Genomic DNA, 21,670 nt, shown 5'->3' with positions numbered 1-21,670 from the left:
CTTTAAAGCCATGCATTATTCTGTCCACATAGTGATACATCCTAGAATCAGAGCAAGTGCACACCTTCAGATTCTGTCCGTCGAAGGGCAGTGATCCGCTGACCAGTGTGTAGAGGATGACCCCGAGGCTCCACACGTCCACCTCTGGTCCGTCGTACTTCTTCCCCTGGAACAGTTCAGGAGCAGCGTACGGCGGGGAGCCACAGAAAGTGTCCAACTTGCTGCCCACAGTGAACTCATTACTGAAGCCAAAGTCAGCTATCTTGATGTTCATATCTGCGTCCAACAACAGGTTCTCTGCCTGAGATGGGAAGAGAGGAGGCAATCACAATGTCATTAGTTAATGTAACAGCACTGAAAGATAATTATAAAGGGCTTCCTGAAGATATACATGCTAGATATGGATACTACTCATGAGAAATCAGATATCAGGATTAATAGAGAGCAAGAGTCTACATCCTCACCTTTAGATCCCTGTGTACTATCCTCCTCTGGTGACAATACTGCACTGCAGACACAATCTGAAATACAAACACACATCATTGGACATTCAGGTGTATTTAATGTTAAGAAAGAAAGCTCTTTATTGCATTTTTCAAAATAGTGACTGAAGTACAGATGTATTACAGATATAAAAGATGGGCATTACTGTTTATTATATGCAGATTATGATCTTGTTTAATATCTTACTCCATAAAAAGGGCCAATTTGTAAGAGCCCACCTCTCAATTTAGAAGACGAAACCAGAGAGTAATTCAACTTTTAGCCACAGGTAAGAAAGGTAAAAAAGTTATTCAGATTCACTGTCAAGGTAGCGGGAGATTTTCAAATGGGCCTTCTTTTACATCCAAAAGCTTGGACGACTAATGTTTACCTTGCATCATGCTGATAAAGATGCCATTCAATGTAGCTAGTTTGCTGATGTCTTTAATATTTTCAATTGCTATAAAGATTGTAATTAATTATACACAAGGGCATGACTGCTCTTAAAAAAGGAAATCATATCAGATTATTGTCCTCTCCTATCCAAAGTCCTTCCACATACATCCTCCTATCAATCCAATGCCTATGAAATGTATTTCTCTCCTTCAAATGTTATGATTTTTCAGGCCCAAGTGTCCTTCATTCAAAGGTCCCTGTAATCCTGTGACACTGTGAGCAGTTGCTATGACAGTTGACAGTTATAACCCACCAACATATGCCCGAATGGCATCAATCAAATAGAAAAAAGCTCTGTTCCTTGACAGATACCGCCCACTTGCTTTCTCTCAGCCACACCGCAAACATGTTTACCTTCCTGAATGTTGATCTATCTTTACTGCGATACACACTCATGCTCACACTGTCACACACAGTTCCTCTGAGTCATCGCAGAACATCAATGATGGAATTTAAATATGAACAGTGTGGATGTTGCTAGATTATGAATAGAGATGCTACTGAGATGCTACTGAGCTGCTGAGTATGCCTTGTTGCTCTTGTAGCACCACTAGGTGTCAGAGCAGCATCTTGTTAAGGGAGTAGTTCTCAGCCTTCCTGTTCTCTTAGGCCACGCTATCTGCGCTCCATCTTCCCTCTGCAGTCGGTGACAAGGCTGGATCTTGGTGCATGCAGTCTTCCCTCTGAAAACAGTGAATGGTATGACGACAGAGGCGCGAGCGCTGCAATACTGATGACTCACCTGTCTGAACTTGGCCCTCGCCTCCTTCTCCTTCATTCTGCCGTGAGCCACTAGATAATCAAATACTTCGCCTGGAGTAGTGAGAGGAAACATACCATTATTAATCAGTATATTTTCATTATATATCACCTTTATCACAACTAGTGTTACTATAATCATGTAGTCACCATCACTATGAGTTATTTTTCATTAAAAGCATCCAAATGGCATGGTTTATACTTCAATAGTTTACAGAATACATGAATATTAGATGGAGAGCTTCAACTAACATGACCTTGTGGTATACAGTACTGACTATGTGTCCTACTGATTTGTTTTCACTGGCTCTACAACCAATATTGTGGAAATAACAAGAAGAAATAGATAACTATCCAAATGTTAAAGATGTATTGGAAATGCATTGTGTTTCGCTCACCACCGCTGGCGTACTCCATCACCAGATAAAGTGTCTTCTCCGTCTCAATCACCTCGAACAATTTCACTGCAGGAGGAATTGAGAGAATGGAAGGAAAAAGGAGGAGAAGATACAAATCAATAAAATGAAATATTAAGAAAACAACTTGTTTCTTTCCAATGAAGGTTCTATATTAGTATTAGCCAAGTTTACTGTTCGGGTTAGAGTTCCCTCGTTGCATTAAAACTGATCTCCGAGTCTGAATAAAGTCTTTAAAAAGCCAATGTATTCCAAAATCGAAATTCACATCAAGAATTTGCATGTAGCTAATGCTACTGTAAAGATCTTCACACTATTGGGTCTGTCTTGATTCTGCTAGTCCTTTGAAAATAAAAAACCCTGAACAATATATCAGAGGTACCCTCTGAATTTCAATTTTGGAATATATATATATATATATATATATATATTAGGGCTGTCAAACGATTACAATTTTTAATCAGATTAATCACAGCTTAAAAATTAATTAATCATGATTAATCACCATTCCAAAATATGCCATTTATTTATGTATATTGTTGTGGGAATGGAAAGATAAATGAAAGAAGGCGGATATATCCATTTAACATATGTTTATTATAAAAAATGTCTGCGTGTCAAAATGAAAGACAACCCACACACCTATCAATCATCAAACCGTGGGGTCTTAATTCATTACGTGTTGATTTCTATCAACGGGGGAGTACTTCAGGAAAGTCGACGGGGGCGGCGGCTAGTGGAGTACTTCGTGACCACAGAGTGTGAACGTTGTGATCAGCTGTTTTAGCGCAGTTCTCCAGTGAAGGGGGGGGGGGGGGGGAGTCTCCCTCCGCAGCCGGTTGGCGTAGTTTTGGCACAATTCCGTTGTACAGACCGACGTTAACAGCAGCCCTGTCTGTGCACACGGAGACCGACTCTGTCGTCCGGTGATCTAACCGCCTTCTGGAAAAGCTTCACAAGTACGTCGGTACGCAAATGCGCTTTGTGACGGTACGCATTTCAGATTACGCACATAACCTGCGTACCAGTTATGTGCACCCCTGTACTACAGCAAAAGTATTCTCCGTCGGGACTTCCTGCAACAACACCATGCCGTTATCTTGATTCTGATTGGCCAGAAGACATTATCAAAGATGTTCTATTGAGAAGACGATCACTACGTGACAAAAGTTTTCAAAACCGTGGCTACTGAAATCAATCTTACTAACTGCTGTCTGTGCAATTTACTCCGCGCGAGTTGGCAGACTTTATTTTGCTTACTTTAACATCATTTTTCATGGTGGGGCTAAGCCATTTCTTAGTATGGGTGTAGCCTACCCCAGCCATACCCTGGCGCTGCCACTGGTGGCACGTATGGGGGCCGGCCATTCTGCACATGCGTTAAATATTTTAACGCAATTCATTCAAAAAATGTATTGCCGCAGTTAACGCGATAATTTTGACAGCACTAATATATATATATATATATATTGATGTGAATTTCGATTTTAATCTGGGTGCAAGGTACTGGTTGAAATGGTAACACTAGTCCAAATTACATGAGAATATTATTGATAAACTTTACTCCAGGCCGCTCTATGAACGTACCTATATTTGGATGATTCAGTAACTTCATTATCCGGACTTCCCTGAAGAGCTGTTGAGACACAAAGAAACATTTGATGCATCAAAACGGGTCGACATGACATTACATGCAGGCTGATCTCTGTCTCTGCTGGGAAAGCACTTTATAAGCACTGATTCAGAAAGTGAGGAATGAGAAAGGAGCCAAAATAAACTTCAAGTTTGTGTGCGTAAAACACTGGATTAGGAACATGAGACAACTTGAGGATCATGGGATACTGTACTGGTTAAAGCAATATGACTTATGCAGTGACAACTTTGCACTAAACCCTGCCCTACAGAGATAAGGACCAGAATTACAACTCCACTGACATGCTGCAGTCCAGCCAGCCAGCCGGCCATCCAACCAGCCAGTCAGCACAGCACACAGCAAACCCTGCAGAGCGGCAGTATAAAGGCTTTACGACCAGTTAAGTGTCTTCTGCATAATGTCCTTATCTTCGCATTAACATGCAAAAAAGAGCAGAGTTGTACTCTTAGAGGATCTGTAGACAGTTTGTATAACACATGGCAATGCTTGATATATTATTTGAACAACCTCCAAAGACTCCCGACCTGATAGCGGGAAATATTTCTCTTTTTATTTATTTTAACATATCTTCTTATTTATATTTGTACTTACTGATCGGTTTTTACTTGCCATTTTATTTACTTATTGTTATAATTATAATTTGTTGTAACTGTGTTTTTCATTTTTACATCTGAACGTGGAATCAATGTGTTTTATTTGTTATTCAACTTTTCAAGGGGGTGTTGGGTGTGGTGATGGTTTGTTCTAAATAATTGAAAATGGATGAAGATCATGGTGTCAATTGTGACCCTGTATGATTGTGCCTGTTCTTCAATAAAAAACATTGAAAAAAGAAAAGAGCAGAGTTTGAGCTACTTTGCAAAGTTAAGATAAGTCTGTCTTTGCTGCAGATAAGAAAAGTAACTATCTAGCCTGATGAGAAACCTCTAATAGGAAAATCAGATCCTCTAGTCTTGTTTTCCGAGTATGAAAGCAAAGTGGAATCAGAGAGGAGAGAATGCAGAGTTATCATCATTTCAAACCTCTCTCTCCACGAGGATGTTTATGTCAGACGAGCTCCTGCAGCCACTTAGAGGTGCTGTTGAACCATTTACATTCTGCTGATTCCCAGTCGTGCTCAGGCTGTGTTTGAGTGTTACATTTCAACAATCGCTCGACTGGGATTTATCCGCATCCCACTGCTACCTGAGACAGAGCACAGATTTTGCCATTTGCTTTGATTAAGTACAAAGGTCCCGAGTGATCCTGCTTTCATCTCCTGTCTATTTTCAAATGAGAAAATTGAAAATCACTCTAGACCTCCGCTCTGTGTCATTATGTCAAATAAAAAATGAGTGGACCCTGTGTGTATGCGTACTGTATGTGTGTGCGTCGGTTCAAATGGCCTTTTAGTTCTTACATAAGTGCTTCGATAGTCTATGTTTCTAGGTCATCAAATACAGCCATTATACCAGTGTGAGCAGGCCTGACTCTGAGAGACCTATCAGCTAGTCTGCTTCAACAACATGCAGGTAGTCTCTCACACACCTCTCATTCTTTCCTCTGTCTATACTTGCTCTCCTGCCTCTCTTTTTCTGTCTTTCTGACACCTCTCCTCTCATTAGACCCAGCACACACATACTGTACAGAGAGCTGCTGCAGAGAGCTTCTACATATATCTTGTTGTCAAAATATCCCAGAAAAAGACAAGGATAAGAAAACCAACAGCGGTTTCTTTCCCTTTCTAACAAGCATCGTCTGTGCAGTCAAAGCCTGATATAGCTTATTTGTTTGCGCCATAGATCTCCATTGTTGTCCAAACATGACAAGTGAGCCACATTGTGCCTTCATTACATGAACATCAACATGGTCACTGTGGTTATTTTTGAATCAATCACAGATACACGGTCCTACTGGTATACGTATGCGCCAAATGTTTATTAATCTACGGCTACAAAATTATTCATAATAAATGCATTATTTACTTTTGTTTGAATAAATGTTGGAACAATCAGCAGTGCCCAGCTGGGGAAATCAACAAGTATTGAGAGCAGGAATAACACATGTCATGGGATATATGTTGATAGTAAGTCAAACATTTCCCCAGCCACATCCATTGAATAAGGCTGTATTAAAAATGCAACTAACCTGATGTTTGAACAGATTCAGGGGTAACATTTTCTATGCCATAACACACAGTTCTGTGCACAACTTCTAATCCCTCATTAATCCTTGCAGTCATTTTAATATTATATGAAATCAAAGTTTAGTTAAATAGCCCAATATCACAAAACACACTTGTTGTCTCAGTGGGTTTTATAGATCAACAGACATGAATGACAGTGCTAATAGAGGAGTCATGTCCTATAAAATGGTTTACATGCTCAAACTATATAACATTTATTCCCAGGCACTATCTTTATATATTTGTAGATGTAGAGTGCACTAGGTATTTCAAATGTTCCACATCTTTTGGCTCTTTCATGTGATTTCTTGCTCCAACAGTGCAAGGATAATATAGTGATCTATCCGTGTATTTTATTAAACTTAAGGGGATATATGTGAATGAAGATTTTCTAGATTGAATTCGTTATGGCTCCATGTTTTTGTCAACAACTATCTTCAACCCCTGATTGGCTCAGAACAGCGAGCTGCTCCTGTGTGGCAAACCCTGCTCCATATGCATGAGCTGTTGGCCTGAGAGGTTCCCCCATGGTAACAAAGTCAATTTGAGTGGAAACAGTGACACAATAACCAGAAGATACTGAATGAGTGATGGACTAAAGAGTCAGTGTTTATCTTCATCTCTTATCTCTTTCCCCCTCTCTCACTTTCTCGTATGCGTCATTGCCCTAAAGCCCTTCACATGGGAAGCACGCGTGCAGACACTTGGAAACAAAAATGAGAACAAATAGGAGAAGGACGGTAGAAAACTGCAACAACAAACACAATCCCTGTCAATAAAAGCTCAATAGGGATGTGAACACCATGGAGGCTGAGAGAAGATATTGAGTGTGGGATCTTCGATCCGGTCTGGTATTAATATCAATAATATCTGCAGGCACTCCGGGGAGTCACAGCGTGACATAAAGCAGTTTATTAAAAGGTGGTTCTGGAGAAGGTGAGTGATTACTGAAAAACCAATTTCCTTTGATACTAAATTACTGTTTTAAACAAAAATAATTTAAAAAATGGTAGATTCAGATGATGAATTGAGACAGCGATTGAAGAAAATGATTAGAAGAATAGCTGCAAAAATAAAATGCAGTCCTACAAATATGAAAACACACTGTTTCTAATGCGCCTGCATCTCAGTAGTCTGTGCCAGTGACCTACTTCCATTCACCCAGGGGCACCCAGACTCCCAAACTAGCCTTAATTACAGCAGTCCCCCTGCAGAAGGAGCAGAACAGCCGATATCAGACTGGGAACGCTTACAGGAACTGGCTGGACTATTCTGCTGCTCATTCAACATGGAGATTATTGATGGGATGAGGAGCCTGGAAGCCCTCATCTCTCTGATGAGTGTATGTGTGTGATTGCACATTTTCATATGCATAAAAAAGTATTTCAAAATACCATATCATTAAATAACCAGTACTCGCTGTTTTTTAAAGAAATGCAGTGAGAGACAAGGGGAAACAGACAGAAGGATCCAAAGTGTCACCCAAAGCAAACATGTCCTGTCCTCTACTCCTGAGGGTCTGAAAATAACCCTCCCCCTCTCTGCAAAGATGTGTCATCTCACATTCAATATCCACAAAAACCAGGCACAATGTCACCAAAGATCCCATTTTAACATTTGAACGTACACAAATAAAAAATGCATTCATGAACATGTGAACGCATGAATATCTTCGCAGCCTCGACATTTGATTTGTGGATGATTCACCACGGACAACATTGCTGTTCATCCAATCTCATTCCCTTCATCCGAACAACACCAAAGCTCCTGCAGCTCAGGGGCCTGACAGCATTTAATTAATGCAGAGTGACAAGCACAAGATTGACATTAACAACAGCTATTAACTGAGCCCCATGGTGGCCCTTTGGCAACTGGCAAAAATGCATCTGAACAGAGCACAGTGTTTTGACCGCTTTCTGACTGCACTTGTATATAAAAACAGTAAAGTATGAAGTTAGCAAAGTAGCTCCAAGCCATATTGTTGTAAGAAGTGTTTCTGTTGCTTCGATTTTTTGTTGATTGTTTTGCGTCACGGCTCTTTCTTTTTCCATATGTAAATGCTTTTTGTATTGCAACAGCACGGCTTTAAATTTGGTCTGAGACGGCCCATCCATCATGTCTGCCTCTGATTATCTAACCCTTGATATTTAGTTGATGTGGTCATTGTTAAAGCGATGAAAACTGTTATTTACAGATTAGGAAGAGACAGAGAGCGATGGGATGGTGGGATTTAGAGCAGAGTTTGCTGAGTGAAAGAGGGGATTAACGGAGAGGCCTATTTCAGGGCTAAAATGCAGAAAAACCCTGACAACGTCAACATCCCTGACATGTGATGCATTTCCTGTGGTGGATCTGAGGAGGTGCTTTGGTAGCTCAGCTGACCTCATTTCCTGTGACACTAAAACCACCAGAGTCACAGGGCAGAGAGCGCCAATGGGCCATAAAGGAACAGACCAGAAGTTCATCCTAACCTCATGACTCATGTAGGTCTCATCCTTTTAAAATCAAATAATCAGGGGGTAACATCAGACTGACAGAGATAAGAAACATAAGGGATAAACACAGAGGCTATGAACCCCACTTTAAAATCCTAGTTTAAGATATCGTAAGAGGATGTGTGTATGAGTGGATTACCGGCTTCACAGGTACAGAAATGCAACCATGTGTGTGAAAATGTTGCCAAAGGTGACTGAAACCCTATTAAAAAAAACAAGAGGGGTTCTGCCAGCCAGAGCCTTGAGCATAAACTGAAGGATTTCCTGTGAATTTCTGTGTGTGTCATGCAGGCTTGTGTGTGTGTGTGTGTGTGTGTGTGTGTGTGTGTGTGTGTGTGTGTGTGTGTGTGTGTGTGTGTGTGTGTGTGTGTGTGTGTGGCTGTATAGGATCTGCCAGTGTGATGGCTGTGCCTGCAGTGCGTGCGGGAGTGATGCATCCAGATCATCCCGCTGAAACCTCACTCACCCACACTGACAAACAAACGGGGTCATACATAAAAAAAAAATCCTGCAAGAGTTTATTCTGAATTGTATGCTTGGTTCAACTCTTCCCCAGGTTGAGCCACAGTACAAGATGCAGAGCAAGAGAAGGAGACAAGGTCACCTCTGCTCTTTAGCATGTAAAAAGCCTGAGTCACTGAATCGATAAGCATGACCGTATGTTTATATCAGCTTGTAGAAACGCTTGGTCAGCTACACAGAATGGCTTTTCTAACCATAACATGTCCACTAGGGTACAATCAATTTCTTCTCCATAAACTGTGTTGCAGAATTGCTATTACTGCTTAGTGATGGCTGTCAGAGCGGGTAATCCATCCTAAGACAGCATTTGTGATGGACTTCTTCAATTTGACATCTAATCATCTTTTATATTTCTTGCTACTCGACATTCGAAAGCAGAGCAACCATGAAACCCTCAGGGAGATTCAGTCTAGACTCCCGAACATGAACAAAACAAGCAGCCTAAGGAGTAGACCACTGAACATCTTGCTTGTAAACAGTTCCAAGACAGACTTTCCAATCATTTGTCAAATAAAATATAAAATGTAGATGTTTATTCTAATGATTTTATATTCTAGCCATCCATAGTAGAGCTTTTACAAGCATAGAAGAGGACACTGAGTCAATGAGCAAATCGATTCAATCCAGGAGTCGACTGCTGCATTATAAGAGGTGCTTCTGCAATGCAGATGGCACTTCTGTATACCATTACAGCAATCTATAGTGCATAGCAGAGGGCATTAAACTATCAAACTACATACTGTTCAAGCACCATACAAACATTATAGTGTCTTTACACTCAGATACACAAACATCAACGTTCATACAAGCTATTACGCCAATATAGCTACTCCTGCATAAGAGTTTCCAGTATTGACCCTCTCAGGTCTTCTGCAGCTGACATCTAAAAGGCTCTCTGAATAATTAATCAGATAGATCCTGATTGGTCTGCAGACTCATATGAAACATCCGCCCCGCCCATCGCCAGGCAGCAGACAAGCCAACACACCAGGTTTTTAACCAATCATGACGTAGACAACACTCGAATCAGTGAAGTCAGTTTATATTCAGTCTAAGTGTTATTGCCAGACACACTTTCAACGCCTCTAAATGTTCATTACCCCCGCTGTGCCTGTGAAGATTAGAAACCACACAATAGTCTGTTTAAACAAAAGAGCTCGCACAATGAAATTCATCTCAGTCAGATCAGATGAGTACAGAACTTGGGGCTTGAAATTCTCGCGGCGTCTTCTCACTGATTGGATGAAGAATTGCTGTCGGATCCCATTAAGATCCAAGACCATTACAGATTTGCTCAAATGTCTGGAGCAGAATCATGCTACAAATGCCCCGATTGCCTTGTTTTATAGATTTAATTACAAGTTGGGTCAACGGCAAGAAGCAAAAATTGGGAATTTGTCCCATATTAGCCCTTTGACAATACCACATTTGATTAGCCCAGAATAAAGTTCCTTACTGAGGTCACTCAGACCAATCTAATTTGGGATGTCAGATCATTTGGGATACTAAATGTTGTTATTATTTTGCCATTAGGACTGCTTGCTGCTGCAATACTTTCTCAACCCGGCGACTTTCAGAGATATAGTGTCCAAAGTTGACCAAGACATCAACTGGCTTATATGTATATATTATTATTATATATGAGGTGGTTATAACGCTCCTCTATGAAGAGTATAATGAGCCAACGCAGAGGTTTCTTTTGTGGGCCACCAGGGCTTTTATTAAAGAGACACAGTTGAAATTGGGAGACAGAACTATGACTATGTATGTCATTAAGTATGGTATTCATACTATGTTTTGTCTTTATTATTTCTTGTTGGCTATTCTGTTTATCTTCTATGTTGAAAAAGAGAAGCATGATTTCCACCCCAAAGAAGCTTGTACTATTAAAATATTTGAAAAGAAAATGGGAGACTGAGGGGATTACACTCCTAAAAGCTCCCAGGCCGGAGCATTCAAACCGGTGTCTTGTGCACTGAGACTAAGCCCCCTTATGGGTCAGCTCCACAGAGGTTTCTTAGCAATTTTTTCATCCTTTACATAACACTAAAACAAGTGGAGCTGTGATGAGCCACACTGCAATAATGTCCAGACCACCAAAAAGCTATCCTGTTGGCCAGCTGCACACCTGCATTACTTTGGGACTCATGTTGATGCTTGCTCATGCTGAAGCAGGACCGCTTTCCTTCCACATGGTGTACCCTACCATGAGGATTGTATGAGCGTGAGTGCGTTTAATCAGCAGAAAGAGATGGATTTGGACTCAGTAATCAGGAAACGGCTCAGAACACTTCGTTGTAATTGGTTATGACTGCTAGACAAGGGTAAGTTACAAACAGGCAGGCAGGGGTATTTTTAGCTGCTCCTGACCACATACCAACAGAAAGTCAAGGGGGGGGAGGGGCTGGATTAAACAAGGCTTGTGGTCTCTCCTGACTTCATCTGATTACATTATGTAAAACAGCACATCCTGAGTTCTAAGAGCAAAGAAACAAAAGCAGCTCAGACTCAGGAATGACTAATGGAAAAGCCATGAGCGCTGTAACCAAGACATTAATGTTACCATGTGGCCACACACACACACACACACACACACACACACACACATACATACACACTCACCTTCTGTAGACTAGTGGGATTTAGCTGGGTTTTGTCTATAATCTTCACCGCCACCTAAAGAGAGAAAAGACAGGAGGACAAAGACAGAAGAAGAAAGGAAGAGGGACAGAGAGAGACAAACATATCAACATTTTGTTTGTCTTTTATGTTTGGGTTGTACGGTGAAAGTTTGCTTTGAAATGAACTGTCCTCATTATTTCACTATTCAGCAGGGAGGCTGCTTCTTCAAAACATTTCACAGCTGAATCTTCTGAATACACCTCAAAGCTCTTCTAATTAGTACATTGTAAATACATTAAAGCTTTTATTGGCAGAAATAAAATAACAGATGTATTTGTTGATAAGGCATGATAATGATGTGCAACTGAACATGTTTTCATTTCAATCTGCAGCTTGATTTCTGAATAATCAACTGATCATTTGGTCTATAAAATGTTAGGAAATGGTGTAAAATGTCAGTCCAAGTTTCATAAATTCCAAGTTTGGGTCCTCAAAATGTCTTGTTGTGTCAGTCCAAACACAAAGACATTCAGTTTAATAAGATATAAAACAAAGAAAAGCAAGATATATCCATATTTTAGGGACTAAAAGCATTAGATTAAAGCATGTTTTGCTCTTTTTGCATGAAGAATTACCTAAATGCTTCATATTCATATCAAAAAAAGTTGTTGATTATTTTCAGTGTTATTCAGATCAGATCAGAATACCTTTATTCATCGCACAGAGAAATGTGACATTGTTACAGCAAGTAAAGCCAAAGACAGCTTAATATAAATGAAGAATCATGCATACGACTATTAAGGATATGAGTATTTGAGTAGTCTTTGCAGCTCGGACTAAACAAATGAATCCACAGGCAGTCCTTCTAAGTGTCCCTGCAGTCAGGCCTGTGTTACTGCATATTACTCTGCAGGTCGGTGATCTACTGAACAAGACAAATCTTGCTAGGCAGCAGTCTGAACATCCATCTCTGTAATCACCCCAAAGTGCACACTGACACAGAGCTGCTCCCTTCACTTTCTGAGAGCTCAGCAGCTTTCACAGAGCAACTATCTGCAGCACCACCAGAAGCCCATTTATTATGCTGATAAGAGATTGACAGAGCAGTTTTAAAATATAAATGTATTACACTTAAATAATACATAGTCTTTTTTGTTGCACAAAATGATTACAAAATAATTAAACAGACTTAAGAATGGCTGACTAAATACAAATGTCTCCAGTTTGTGGTCCAACCAAAGGCACTAACCACAAGGTTTGTTCAGCATTGCTGAAGAGAGCGGAGGCTTTAAGAAAAGCCCACTCAACCCACTTTGGCCTAAAGGGGAGTTTAGACTCTTGAACTGTTTCCTTTCGGACCATTTCACAAAGTAAAAACATTTAAATGTGTTGATGTTTATTCTCTGTGGCAGTGTTTGTTAATGTCAGTAGAAATAAACTCATAAAGTTGGTTCAATTAATTTGTATGAACTGGTCTCCATAATGATTCTAACCATAGGCATATTAGGCATAGTCAAAGGCACCATGTGGCTTTGCAAGTAGTAGCCATGCTAGTAGGAGTACTTTGAGCTAAATGCTTACTTCAGCATGCCAACACCATACTCCTATCAATCAGAATGCTAACCAGGTATGAGGTGAGTAAGTGTAAGTGTGGCACATAATTCCAGGCTTGCAGAACCAGCAGGTTATAACATGATCATTTATTATATTAAAATTCCCTGTGGACTTATATTGACGACTACAGCTGTGAGAAAGGACTCCTGAGCAAAGCTTAAAGATTTGACCTCCTATATGATGTACTGACTACAACACTGATATTTATATTAAATCCTCACTGAGGTCATTCTACTCAGTAAAAAAGTAAATTACATTTTGTAATAACAGCAAGTGTAAAATAATTCAAGCTTACATATCATTGGGAAGATAAATACCAAGTCTTTGCAGGGATGTATAGATAATTTTCTTCTAAGCTGAATCAGGAGCCACTGCAACACTGACTGCTGCTTTATATCTTTTTTTCAGTAAACAGGTTCATAGTTAAACTATCAAGAGTCCAGACTTGAGTATAGTTAGCTCTTTCTGTCTTTGTCGTCCTGTATGTTTAACTGTTCACTAAGATTCTTACGCACTGACCTCTGACCTCTCATAAGTAGAGCGGAAGGGGAGAAATTCACTTGACACCATGAAAGTGTTACAGTATATCATAGCAGCATTAATGTGACTCCAGCCTTATGAGAGTTTAATAGCATGCTTCAGAGGACGCAGACTCTGCCTCTAATCACAAGCTACCTGTTATAGGGAACCAACCCTTACCCATAAAGCAAATGCTGAGTCACGACGGAGAGAGTGCAGGTTATTCTGACCAAACAGGGTTTCCCTAAGACCTACAAATCAAGGTGCATTTCATTTAAACTCCATACAGAAAGCAGTGTGGTAGTTGTGAAATAAATAGAGTCTAGCAGTGTGAAAAGAGAGCAGAGACTGCAGAGAGCTCACTGTGTGTAGATAGACACGCAGCAGCACACAGGAGGGGTCTATTTGCAGCCTGTCTCAGGTGGGCAGGTGCACAGAAGGACCTCCATCCCCTCCTCTGTGCTTCCTCCTGTCATGGACAGAACTCAGGTGGAGGTTTGCGTGTGTACGTGTGTGTTTTCATGTAAGCCTGCAGGTGTCGAAGCTGTCCTCGTGTGTGACTGTTGTTAACCTTACAATATTCCCTTTGCATGAGTCAAAGATGTTAATTTCCTTTACGCTACGCTGTACCAATATTTCCCTTTTTATTTTTGGATTGATTTGATGAACGAGGCGGATGGCATCAGATCACATGTCAGTGTGTGTTTTCTGTCCATTAGATTGAAGGGTGAATAATTAAGTCGGACAGTGACAGAAGGGCAAACGAACATCACTGTTAATTATTCAGCGCGTTCAAAACACATCGCCCATATGGTCTTCACCGTATGCAGGACGTGTGATCGCGGACATTGCAAACACGTACATGTGAATATTCAGCCAGAGGACACGGAAGGGAAACTTAGTCATATCGCATCACTTCTGTGCTGAAGAGCTTTCGTGTTCATCTACACAGTTATTTCCCCCTGAGCTCTTTTTACACAACCACAGGGTCATGATCTCTGTGAGCTAAAAGGAACTAGTGCAGCAGGGAATAAGGATGTATCTCATACATACAGAAGAGAAAGGCATTGCTGTTGCTAGAGAATGAGAATATACATGAAGTCTACATTATGTACATACTATTATTTTATTGTCAAATGTATTTCTTAGCAAGTATGCTTTCGAGTTGTCTGTCCATCCCATTCTTGATACAGTATCTTATGATATCTGAGAAACAAAAAGGAGTTTGTTCTAATTTTGCAAAAAAACGTACATTCCGAATCACAAGCTGCCGCCCAAATAAACAAATATTATTTTCTAAAACTGATTTATATAACACTATGACAAATATATGCAATATCAAGTAGCAGCATACATTTTTTTCCAATAAATAATTACATTTGGTCAAATTAGATGAGGACTAGGACCCCATTTACACGCAAACGCATACGAAACGCAAACGAAAACGATACAAAAAAAGTCTTCCGTTCACACGAGACTGCTCGAAAGTGCTGGAGACGCTGTAGTACATATGCCTGGCCTGTAAGTGGCGCTGTACTTCCGCCACAAAATACACCAAAAGCAGTGAAGAAGACCCCCGAGCATGGTTGCCCTTCTGTTTATGCCCCGCGGTGGATTTAGCAACATGTAGTTCATGTAATTCTCCATGTCCACTTGTTGCTGATGGTTGTGGTAGAGGAGCTGTAGATGTTGCACTAACATCTGTAGCATGGTCAGTAGCAGTAGCTACTGACCATGCTACAGCAGTGAGCAGCAGAGGTGGGGAAAGGTGGGGCTATGGCTTCATCGTTATCAGGAAATGATCGTATAGGTCCTATAGGACGTACACACTGAGCCGTTTGACCCCCCAGAGCGTTCCGTTTGTAGATCTATCCACCTTGGGACCCGTTATCATTTGCGGGGTCCGTTTCCACGTTTCCGTTACGGCCTCGTGTGAACGAACGGGCTATACTAAAGAGAAAAGTAGCAGATACAACCATTTGCTTTCTCGTGTAAACAGCACCTAGGTTATAATAACCTAACAACACAATTTGAATTACTGTTTTTCATTCAAGTGATGAATAATATGTATCATCACTCCTCTCTAGTGGGTTGGAGATGAGGACATATGGTACAGGCAAATGTTTCGATGCAGCTAGGTTAGTGTGTGTGTGTGTGTGTGTGTGTGTGTGTGTGTGTGTGTGTGTGTGTGTGTGTGTGTGTGTGTGTGTGTGTGTGTGCATCCTGTTGTCACTCTTCAGCAGATAGACCACACTGTCACCTAGAAGTGACTGCTGCTCTGTCTTCACAGATCTCTTTTTGAGGTTTTTCTACAGTGGAAAACCTTTTCTTTTAGTTTTAGCTTCCAGAAAATGTTTGTTGGTAAGAGGCTTCCTGGGCTAAAGCTCAGATAGACATCGGTTTTAGTGCGTTATGTTCTTTCCACCTGTTCTCTCACTCTGATCCATGTCTTTGCATTCTGATGAGCCAGCAAGGGCACTCAGGCACACAAAGCAGCGGCTGACCTTCTCAGCAAACAGTGGGTAGCATACCCAATATGCCTGTTTAACATTAGCATTAAAAGGACACAGAATGGATCAAACTGCCATTGATCTGACCTGGGAACATGTTCCTGCTCTCCATACTCTGATACGACCAAGAAAATAATTAAACTCAGAGGTTTAAGGAAGCAGGTGGGTAAAAAACAGACATGAGAGGGTATCTGAGGTGGATCTGTCTGGGCCTGCTGAGTGAAAGACAGAGAACAGATCTCAGGTCATTGTTTTCTCCTTAGGGAAACGGGAGCTTTAATTACAGACACACCAAAGCAGGATATCTATCACTCTGACAGGTCATCAGTGTATGGCCATGTGAGTGTGTGTGAGAGACAGAAAGAGAGAGAACTTGACCCGACTTGACTGGGGGAACTAACATGGTCGAGTACAATTTTCAATATATTTTCATGAGATCATACATTCCTCCTAAGAGTCAGAGCAAGCCAAAAACTGGCTTTTACTTGGATCGAAGATACGTATCAGAAAAAAGCACTGTCTCTGAAAAATAAATATTTGGTTTCCTTTGTGAATGTTTAAAACTGCAGCTCAAATGAGAAAGAGCAGATAAGAGATGACCTCAATAACACTTTTTCAATAAGCTTTCTTACATTGTGATCAGAAATACAATAGTGCCAAAAATGCACTTGTTCTCAGATTTGGTTTCATAGTCTTTCTTGTTAGTAATTCCAATATCTTAAAATCTGTTGGTCAACTTGGGCTATTGGATGTTGAGATGGACACTTTTGACAATTTTCTGACTATTACTATTGATTAATCGAGAAAACCATATCGATATTAACCAATAACGAAAGTAATGGTAAGCTGAAGGCCTAATAGTTAGCGTGTAGCAAAAAAAGACTGAGCCTGACAGTAGATTTTGGGATGAACAATGTTTTGTATACAGACAAAAATGATATCCCTAAAGGATTTATTAACCACAAAAGAAATCTTGTCTCACCTCTCGTCCAGTCAGGACATGTCTTGCTAGCTTCACCTTGGCGAAATTCCCCTTCCCAATAGTCTTGAGGAGGCGGTAATTGCCAACATGGGGGTGCTCCTCCGTGGAGGTAAACGAGTTGCGGCATCTCGGCAGACTGTGGCGACTCGCAGATTTTGTTGGCGGGACTGGGGGTTCAACAAAGCCGTCCACCGACGAGTGCTGCAGGAGAAAGTCACACAAGTCGAGATCAGAAACATTCTCATTCCATGACTTCAACTTTGGAGATTTGTACATATATCATTTCTACACGTCACTGAATCTTTCTGGCTCAGTGACAGCCTTAGAAATACCATGGACATGTTCTCTTGCTACATTTGCTGCACACATAACAATGCAGTAGCATGCTGCAGTGGAGAAGTATGTGTGTGCCAAAGGTGGTATATTAGCTGTTCAAACACAGATGAACCCTTCAACCTTGATCCAGATCCAAGGAAAGAAATTGGAACCCACTTGGTGTGGGTGAGGAGTTTGGCGGCTGCGTTCTGGAGTCTATTGAGGGGTGTAGTGCTGATGCCGTAGAGGAGTGAGTTGCAATAGTCAAGGCGGGAGGAGATGAGTCGCTCAGCTGCAGGGCGGGTGAGAGAGGGACGGAGTTTGGCAATATTGCGGAGGTGGAAAATGTAGTTTTTACAACTAAGGGAAACTGTGTTGGGGAGAACCAGGTTCCCTTCTCCTCTCTGTGACACCTTAACCTCAAAATACTTGATCAGCCAAAGGACAAGATTCAACCCCAAAAGAAATGAAACTACTTCAACTTTGAGAATGACCTACTAAATGTTCAGGGTGAAGAGTTATAACTAGCTACTAGCTCCACAGTCAAACCTGTTACCAACAAGTGTCCCTGTGAAATGACATGTGAAGGTGAATACGGAACAGCTTGCTATAAGGACGGCACTGGCACAGTCTCTGCTGCTGTGTCTCCTCTCCTCCACGGCAGCTGCTGATGTCAGTCCAGATCAGAGATCCCATGATCCTCTGCTCCTGAGCACCACGCCCAGCCAGAGAATAAAGCCTTGCTCTGGTTACCCAGGCTCCCCTGCTCCCGTTTCAAAGGGGAAACGCTACACCCTGCAGGGTGAGCATCACCTTAGCTAGCAGAAGGGAGGGAAAGCTACGCTGCAGGATTCAAACACTCCCTCAGTGTCACAGTGTGTGTCTGTGTGTGCAGAGGGCAAGGATAAATGATTAGATTAGATGCCAGTCAAAGTCAGCATTCTTGTTTCTAATGCACCAAAATCCTCTTGTAGGTCTCCATGGCAGAGTAGCTAGAAGTGTCTTTATTACATTTGCAGCTGGTAAATGTCCACATTAAAGTGCCTTAAGATCTTTCCTTTAACTTTTAAATCAGACCTATTATGAGGCTAGTTCATACTTCATGCATGTACACACAAACTCACACTGGCTCCAAAATCTGTAAAATTGACAAAGGCTGATCTGGATACCCTCTTTGCCGCTGCTTTTAATTGAACTATTCACATCTTAGACAGCACTGTAACTTTTATCCATGTATTTTTTTTCTTTTAATGTTTATTTTATCATCTTTTCTTTTTAATGACTGATTTTAAATGCCATTTTCTTAATGTCTTTCGTTTTTTGTAAAGCACTTTGAATTGCCTTGTGTTGAAAGGTGCTATATAAATAAACTTGCCTTGCCTTGCCTTGGATAGGCAGCACTTGATTAACACACAAAGTTTGTTTCATTTAAATATCCATTAACTCCTAAGCACTGATGTTATTACTTATGGGAGTCCGCACACTAACAGAATAAACCACACCTGGGCAGACACACAAACATAAAAATAAGAAAGCCGGGAGAGAGCTTCTTCTATTTGCTGCACTTAAAGCCACTCGTCTCTCTGAGTAATAAGCTGTTATGCAATGCAGTTCAGCTGTTAGTGGGCCCTTGGGCTGCATGATGAAGTCGAGCAGAGGCAGGCTAGGCTTGCTGCTATTGAGGCAGGGACTTAATAGCAGCCTAGCAGTATATGTCTATGAAACCTAAAGCAGCATTACACAGTACATTAGCACTCGTGTATTTCTGGATGTTGGCAGAGAATGAACAGATAGTTGATATAATTAGAGTTCATGTTATAACTTGCATTTCCAAATTTAAATATCTATAATATCACCTGAAGATGATTCATACAGATAGTCTAAAAAAGGAGATCCAAAATAGAGCCCTATTTTTATTACCTGGGAATAACCTTTAAAAGACTGCTTCTAGCTGTTTCCACTGCTTGTAAAACAATATAATCTAAGGAGGCTTTAGTGTGTGCCTAGTCTTGTTTCCAGGAAAAATCAGACAAACCTAGATATGTCAGTCTGTCAGCATTCACACAACAGCCCTCATTTGCACTGATCTCAAAAGATGTGTGCTATTATGCTGTGCTTTGTCAGAGTGAGCTGCAGGGTGGCCGTTCAGAAACATTCCTTCACACAATGCATGATAAATCTCCAGACATTTATTTAGCCTGTGAATATGTCTGTATCAGTGTCGTGGTAGCAGAATTGTGAATAATACCACGTTCCCTCCTCCTCCCTCATCTTCAGCGTGCAGTTACAACAAGGCCCAATAGGTGATGGATGTCACATTGCGATGCTACCAAGCGTTGCCATTGAAAAGTAGGGCAACATCCTCCCCCACCCCCCCTAAATATTGACGTTGTGGACTAGAAAATACCCCCAGTTGCACGCGTGGAGCAACACAATTTTTTCAACAGGCAACGTTTTCATTCTCAACACTAACATTCAAGCTTCGCATGTATCATTAAAGCACAGCACACTGACGCAGTGCGTTGTTTAGGCTAGCTGTATTGTGTACAAGAACTGTGGCAGACATAATAAACCTGCAGCTTTCTGCTCGGTTATTCGTGGTTGTGTTCCCTTCAGAAAGAATTAAGATAAAGATAGTGCTCATTGGTCGAGTGTCTCTGCAGCACTAGCTTCTGCAAGCACTGCCATAGCCCTGCACCTAGCAGTGCGCCAAAATAGCCAGTTAGCCAGGTCACATTATTCCCACCCCACCGACGGTATCGCACCGGTGTCCCCGGTTAACAGCACTTACGTTCTCGGTGTCCCGCTCGTTCACCGTGGGCAATGGCGTTCTGGTCGACATCGTGTGAGCTTCGCAGGCCGCTCAGCCGTGCAGCGGGCCGGGCAGAGCAGACACGGTCCGGCGGGGAGAGCGGTGCCTCCTCGGTCCCCTCTCTACATCCCCTGTAAACACCGCAAACAGCGGCCTGTTTACCGCAGCATAGCGCTAGCAGGGCCAAGGCGGCACGCCAGATATTCGTATTGGCTTTGTGCACTTCCCCTCAGGTAGGCTAGTGGCAGACAGAAAAGGGAGGAAAGAGAGACTAGAGAGAGAAAGAGAGGAGGGGGGGGCCGGCCAGGATGATGAGTCGCGAACAGCGAGGTCTGCGCAGCGCATCTCAAACCTCCCAACAGGAAGGATGGAGGGAGCTCTCTCTCTCTCTCTCTCTCTCTCTCTCTCTCTCTCTCTCTCTCTCTCTCTCTCTCTCTCTCTCTCTCTCTCTCTCTCTCTCTCTCTCTCTCTCTCTCTCTCTCTCTCTCTCTCACTCCCTCTCTTACACACACTCTCCCTTTGTCTCCTCTTTATAGCTCATTATTCAAGTCACCAGAAAACAGTTAAGCACAGAGTTAGAACAGTGTCCCTCTGATGTAAATGTAGGGCGTGTACAGATACAGAAATGTTGTATCATGCATGCTAGGGACATATTAAGGGGTTTTAAGGTGGCTTAGTTATGGCTGGAATTATTTTTAATAAATGCAATATTATTTTTGAATGCGTCAACTCATCCTTGTTGAACTTATTTTTTGGTTTACAGCTCAGTAATTTACTACTGCGTGTGGTGTGTATGCATAGACAATGTGGTCAACACTGTCCACAATGAGGCCTAGTTCAAGGGTGAGGCATGTGTCACACTGCAAACTGGACAGACTTTGCCATCTGTTGGACAATTACATCATTACACCTCTCATTGTTGCTGTAATTCTATTTAAACAAATAAACATTTCTTTGTTTGTTAGTGAGCATGGAACAATTGTGCAATTTTATGCTACTAACAGAGACAGATTTTCTGATTCTCGTCCATAAAATCACTTTATTTAGGGTGGTGATGATGATGATGATGTCGTGTGCATCCATGCAGTCTATGGTGCACACGCAGCCAGCCTTTGTGCCTGCACAGTTTGTCCACTAGGTGTCAGGCTGCACCTGCAGTATGTTGCACATCTGCAGTGTTGACATGTGGGGCCCAAACAAATAACACCATCTCTCATCTTTTCTTGCTTGAATTATCTTCATCTTTGATCCTCTGCCTCATGAGTCATGAAGGCTCTGACACTACATATTGTGAATAGTAACATGCAGTGCAACAGGAGTTAGTTTCCATTACTGAGTCTCTTACAT

At 41.5% G+C, this 21,670-nt stretch overlaps 1 protein-coding gene across 3 annotated transcripts in view; it reads right to left on the bottom strand.

The window, feature by feature from the left end:
• The window catches only part of LOC117538182 (serine/threonine-protein kinase MARK1-like), a 30,140-nt gene extending 9,445 nt beyond the window's left edge, over positions 1–20,695 (bottom strand). For all 3 annotated transcript variants that reach the window (XM_034203744.1, XM_034203746.1, XM_034203747.1), the window contains exons 1-8: positions 20,303–20,695; positions 17,197–17,397; positions 11,572–11,625; positions 3,702–3,750; positions 2,097–2,162; positions 1,682–1,752; positions 465–521; positions 65–301 (exon numbers count right to left, since the gene is read on the bottom strand). In XM_034203744.1, coding sequence (XP_034059635.1) covers positions 65–301; positions 465–521; positions 1,682–1,752; positions 2,097–2,162; positions 3,702–3,750; positions 11,572–11,625; positions 17,197–17,397; positions 20,303–20,353 — 786 coding nt within the window. In that variant the 5' untranslated portion in view covers positions 20,354–20,695. The remainder of the gene's footprint in view (positions 1–64; positions 302–464; positions 522–1,681; positions 1,753–2,096; positions 2,163–3,701; positions 3,751–11,571; positions 11,626–17,196; positions 17,398–20,302) is intronic.
• Between the last annotated feature and the right edge of the window lie 975 nt (positions 20,696–21,670).

This window comes from Gymnodraco acuticeps, unplaced genomic scaffold (assembly GCF_902827175.1).
Source record: "Gymnodraco acuticeps unplaced genomic scaffold, fGymAcu1.1, whole genome shotgun sequence".
Lineage (NCBI taxonomy): Eukaryota > Metazoa > Chordata > Actinopteri > Perciformes > Bathydraconidae > Gymnodraco > Gymnodraco acuticeps.
This window is presented reverse-complemented; position numbering and strand designations above follow the sequence as displayed.